Source organism: Triticum dicoccoides, chromosome 7A (genome assembly GCF_002162155.2).
Source record: "Triticum dicoccoides isolate Atlit2015 ecotype Zavitan chromosome 7A, WEW_v2.0, whole genome shotgun sequence".
NCBI lineage: Eukaryota > Viridiplantae > Streptophyta > Magnoliopsida > Poales > Poaceae > Triticum > Triticum dicoccoides.
In genome coordinates, this window is record NC_041392.1 from 57328979 (window position 1) to 57334448 (window position 5470).

Here is a 5470-nt window from a genome sequence, read left to right on the forward strand (position 1 = left end):
GCAGCATGCTAGAGCCTCACTCTGCACAATTTTTAGACAAACTCTCACTCTGAACAATCATTTACTGCTGCAGAGACAGGGGAAGTTTCCGACGACTCATTGGGTCCTTATCTCAAACAAGTCTTGGAAAGTAACACATGCATGTCCTACTGTTATTCCTTCCTAGAAAAAAGTTAGGAAAACAGGCAGGAACTATAAATGATTGACAAAATTTGCAGTCACATTTTTCTAGCTACAATAGGCAGAAACTATGCATACAAACATCACTTAATACCTTTTAACTACGCAAATTGTACATTTGATTTCAAAAATTCTCAACATGAACGGGACTAAAAGAACTACTAAGTATATATGGGATAACCAAACCAAACTAAACCTGTGAATGTGATTATTTGAATAAGCTGAATGAACATACTAAAAAATCAATCTAATTAACTGATCGACAAGTGAATCACAAGCAATCTCTAACCAACCGAAACAACTGAATTAGGGGGGCTCACTGAACAGCTGGCTTGGAGGAATCTCATCAAACACATAACATGCAGAAAACATAGATCAGATCAATGATAGTTTTCTTTATAGAACACTGGGCGTGATGACGCTTCCTCTGGAACTCACCTCTGATTCCCTCGTCGGCACCTACGACGACTGTGTCCGTAGAGGCAGAAACGGCGCGGACCAAAACAATAGCCATGCCGGAAGAGGAGGCAAGCTATCGTGCTAGCGCCATGGACGGTCCGAGCCGAGCCGCTTCCCTCGCTGCAATCCGCTCATCCCCGCCTTCTCTGACCGGCGGCGTCTAAGAGGATGCACATCCGCCACTCCTCTCTGACTGCTCCGGCGGACCGGGCCCTGGGCTGATGATGAGCAAGATCCGTCAGGCCTGGGCATCTCAATGGAAGAAGAACCATCTGCGGGAGACGGGGGTAAGTCGTCTGGCTGGGGCTCCTCTTCTCGCAGCTTCTACGGGATGAGGGATCCACCTTGCGTGGCTACATATCCAGGATGTCCTCATCCTCTTCGCCGGTGGTGATTGGAACCTCCTTGAGCTTCAGAGTGGGAGCGATTTGGGCCTCTTCGACACCCGCCGATCAGCGGTGCGGGCGGACTTCTGCGGCATGGCCGACGTCAGAATTCAGTGCTTCACACGGTCATCCAAAGTGCAAGCAGAGAACTGCATAAATTTCCCACACAAATTCAGAGCGTAAGTAGAGCAGAATATTACTTCTCGAGACAAACACATCACTTATAAAATGTAACAACCAAGCATATTAACAAACTAATATGAGAAACATTCTCAGTGCCCAATAACATGACTAATTAACTGAATTTTCAGTTCTTTCAATCTTGTGAAATCAGAACAACCCACCTAGAGAAGTCCTTGCAGAAAAGGAAAGTCCACCCACCTAGCAACCTTGAGAAATACCTCCCCATCACTGTCCATCAGAATTCTCAATCACCTTTTCACTCATGCCTATTCAGAAAATATTAGCACCCGTGAATGTCAGGTCATACAAATTCTTAATGTATAATGTACCCATGAAATTTGCAATGGGCACATGCTTGCAAATCAATTTCTCAAATTTACAGTATTAACCACACAGAATTGTTGTTCGATGTCACCCCCATCAGTGATGAGGCATTTGTTAGAAAGTGAAGTTATTAACACCCTGATGAACAGAGCATTGTGTTATAATACACGAATACAACAAAATAAATAAATAAATGTGATAGCAGTAATAGCATGGTTTTCCCAGAAACAGGAATGTGACATCTCAAATTTTCAGCTTACAACAGAATAAACCGTGTTTCAGACATTTGAGTATTATCACACAATTTAAATCAGCGAGTATCTAATTCATAGAAGATGTTAGAAGATGTTACAAACCTCATCTACTGCATTATCAAGAAGTTCAGATATAGCTGCACATCAAGAGAGAAGTTATTGGATAAATATTTTACATGGTGGCATAAGTATCTTGAGCACCAAACATAAAGAAGAGAAGTCATGAGAGTACGACACCGTCTAGTTTTTCAACCTTCTTATCCAGCAAACATTCCAATATTAAGCATTTGATTTCTACTCAGTGGTCAAACTATAATCTTCCCCAAATAGATATACCAAGGGAGAAATGGATAACATGTGTTTGTAGTATTAGTGCAACAAAGATACTCAGATAAACCAACAAGCAATTCATCTTGTCCCCACTCAGACCAAATATCGTAACAAACCAGCAAGGAATTCATCATATCTCCCATCAGGTCAAATATTGTAGCAAACCAGCAAGCAATGTATCTTGTAGTTACCTGCTACCCTTTGTTCTAACAAACTGAAAACTATCAAACAATTACATCTCCACCAAACTAAAACAAATCAGAGAATGGATTGGCAAGGGCGCCAAACCTCCGAACGCCAACTTGTGGGAGGTCGGGTTGATGCCGAGGAACCTGGGAGAACGCAGGCGAGGTCGAAGTCCCCTGTCTGCAGCGCATATGAGACCGGGCAAAAAAATGGAGTTGGGATTTCGCAAAAACCAGGGAGGATGGGGATCGAAGAGACGAACCGTGGAACTCGCGGATGGGGACGGAGGGGGCCTCGCTAGTGCCGGCCTTCCATAAGCTACGACGACCAGGGGATCGACCACTGCCGCCAACGCCGGCTGTGCCACCGGTCATCACCACGCGGCGCAGACAAGGTATGGTGGAGAGAAAGCGGTGGAGACGAGCAGCATGAGAAGGCGGCGATTGTTCTCCCCCTCCCGCCCAGGCTGCCGCCTCCGTGCAGGTTTCCCGTGGAGGGGTGCGCAGGCTGTGGGGCGCCGGTGGCAGCAGCGGCTGTGGGGTAGGTCGCCGGTGATGGCAGCGGACGAGGGAGAGGGAGAAGTGGAGGACTCGCCCTACAAAGCCAGCGCGAATCTCTCTCGTGATTGGCTGCCAGGCACAGTACCCCTGTGATGACGTGGACGTCTCCAGAATGCGCCCTTTGCGCCACCTTTAATGGGTTGTATAACTCCATAAGTACTACTTCTGTCACATCGATTGATCAAGATTGAGATTTACCGCCGAACTTGGGAGTGGAAATGGTGGGCGAGAGGGAGAGAGCGGGTTCAGACTTCAGACTTGGGGAGGAGACGACGGCCGTTGGGGATATTTCGCCGCTGGTGTGGCCGTGCTGTGGTGTGATGGACTGATGGTGACTTGGTGAGAGTGGTTTTTCCACCGTGCTTGGACTATGGTAACAAGTTAATCAACGGCTAAATGTAAAATCTTGAGTAACACTCTCTGCTTCCCAGTTCATGCCTTGCAAAGTTTCAAAAAAAAAGAACTTTTGACTCAAAACACAAAATTCATGTGTGCCTTACAAACTTTTGACTCAGACACAAAATTCATAGGCCATACGAACTTGGGAAAAGGGGGTACTTCCTCCGTCCGTGGTTATCATGCCCGTGGGCCAAGGGAGCTCTTCCGTTTTTACTAGGCCGCGGAGAGAAACGCGCTCGGTTTTTCCTCTAGCGTCCTCCTTTCACTCCTGCTATTGAGGGTTAACCCCAAATGGCGGAGGATTGCGCGGCGGTTTGCCGGAATCCGTTTGAAGTTGGGGGGTAATGTCGACCAATTGTAGCACTCTCATAGAAGTAGCTTCCAAACAACAACAAAATTCATCATTTTGTGTTTTGGTCTCATTAAAACGACCCCTGACCTAGCAATATCCAAATGGAGGAAGTAGTAGATGAAGAACGTTGAAGCTGGAATGTACTTAGGACAGCATATGGTGTCTATGGATTAAGAAAAGGTGAATCTTCAAAGACAATCTGCTGCGAATATATAAGACATGTAGATTTGTTTTTAAGTAAAACATTTTGAAGTTCGAACAAGTTTATATCAAAATGTTATTGACTAGTCTTTTTTAATATAAACTTGTCCAAACTTAAAATCTGCAAGCCTTATAAATCGAAAACCTGTTATCCAATTCGACTCTCGGGAGTATTTCATCCTACACGGCAAAAAATATTTTGTAAATATATAAAATTATGATCAAATTTGGAAATGTATGTATTCATGTCCAAGTATTATCTGCAATTGCTTAGGGTGGAAACCCCTGTATGAATGTGTTCAGTTTTCCCTCGATCACCCTCCCTTTGCTCCATTTTTCAAGGGAATTTATTGCGAGACGTTATGGGTTAACCCCGAAATGAGGGAGGGACTACTTGCGATGTTGGCAGGATATAGGTTAGTGTTGAGCAACTGTGGCCCTCTTATATAAGCAGTTTCAAAACAGGAAAGAACCCGCAGCATTGTGCCTTAGTCTCACCAAACACTCGTTCGAGCTGGAATGAACCTGGAACTATATTTGATGTTTATGGATTAAGAAGAATATATCTTCAGAGTTACTATGTTCCACGGTGTATAAGACCTATATATTTCGTTTCAAGTAAAACTTCTTATAGTTCCGTCATAAATCTTCATCGGACTCGTCGTAAATCCATCACATATTTGGTTATGCTAGTCTCATGGGAACTTTGGAAGTATTGAGCTATGGGGTGATGGGGAGCCACTGCCTTCTCCAAGAGTGAGAAAATTGTGTATATGATTTTCCAATTTTTCATGTAAAACAAGTAAATAACCAACAATTAGTGTTTATCCAAAGGGAGGAAGTAGTAGATGAAGAACTTTGAAGTTGGAATGAACATAGGACAACATATGATGTCTATGGATTAAGAAAAGGCAAATCTTCACAGACAATCTACCCCGAAATATATAAGACATGTAGATTTGTTTTTAAGTAAAAAATTTGGAAGTTTGAACAAGTTAATAACAAAATGGTATTGCACTAGCCTTTTTTAATATAAACTTGGCCAAACTTAAAATCTACAACCCTCATAAATCGAAAACCTGATATCCAATTCGGCTCTGGGGAGTATTTCATCCTACGTGCCAAAAATGTTTTTTTGTAAATATAGAAAAAGTATGAACAAATTTGGACATGTATGTATTCATGTCCAAATATTATCTGCAAATGTTTAGGGGGGAACCCTCGTATGAATGCATTCAGTTTTCCCTCGATCACTCTCTCTTTGCTCCGTCGTTCAATGGAATTTATTACGGGACGTCATGGGTTAACCCTGAAATGAGGGAGGGACTACTTGAGAGGTTGGTAGGATCCAGGTTACTGGCGAGCAACTGTGGTGCTCTTATAGAAGCGGTTTCCAAACATGAAAGAGACACCATATTGTGCCTTAGTCTCACCAAACACTCTTTCGAGCGGAGAATGTAGCAGATTAATAACTCTGGAACTGGAATGAACCTGGAACTACATTTGATGTTTAGGGACACTGGCGGAGCTATGTACAATGCTGGAGGTGCCACAGCCCCCCCCCCCACCCCCAGCTTTGACTAGTTTGTGAATAAATTTCTTTGGGGATGGCTGAGATTAAATAAATAGGATGTTTTTGCTCCTGAAAATTGGTGT

The 5470-nt window shown here is 43.6% G+C and overlaps 1 protein-coding gene across 1 annotated transcript; it reads right to left on the minus strand.

The window, feature by feature from the left end:
• Positions 1-1620: 1620 nt before the first annotated feature.
• Positions 1621-2857, minus strand: LOC119334545 (protein MICRORCHIDIA 2-like). The gene is made up of 3 exons (XM_037607092.1): positions 2565-2857; positions 2405-2482; positions 1621-1923 (listed from the first exon to the last, which is right to left on the minus strand). Exons 1-3 carry the CDS (start codon positions 2674-2676, stop codon positions 1871-1873), a joined length of 243 nt encoding a protein of 80 aa, XP_037462989.1. The 5' UTR covers positions 2677-2857; the 3' UTR covers positions 1621-1870.
• Positions 2858-5470: the final 2613 nt, after the last annotated feature.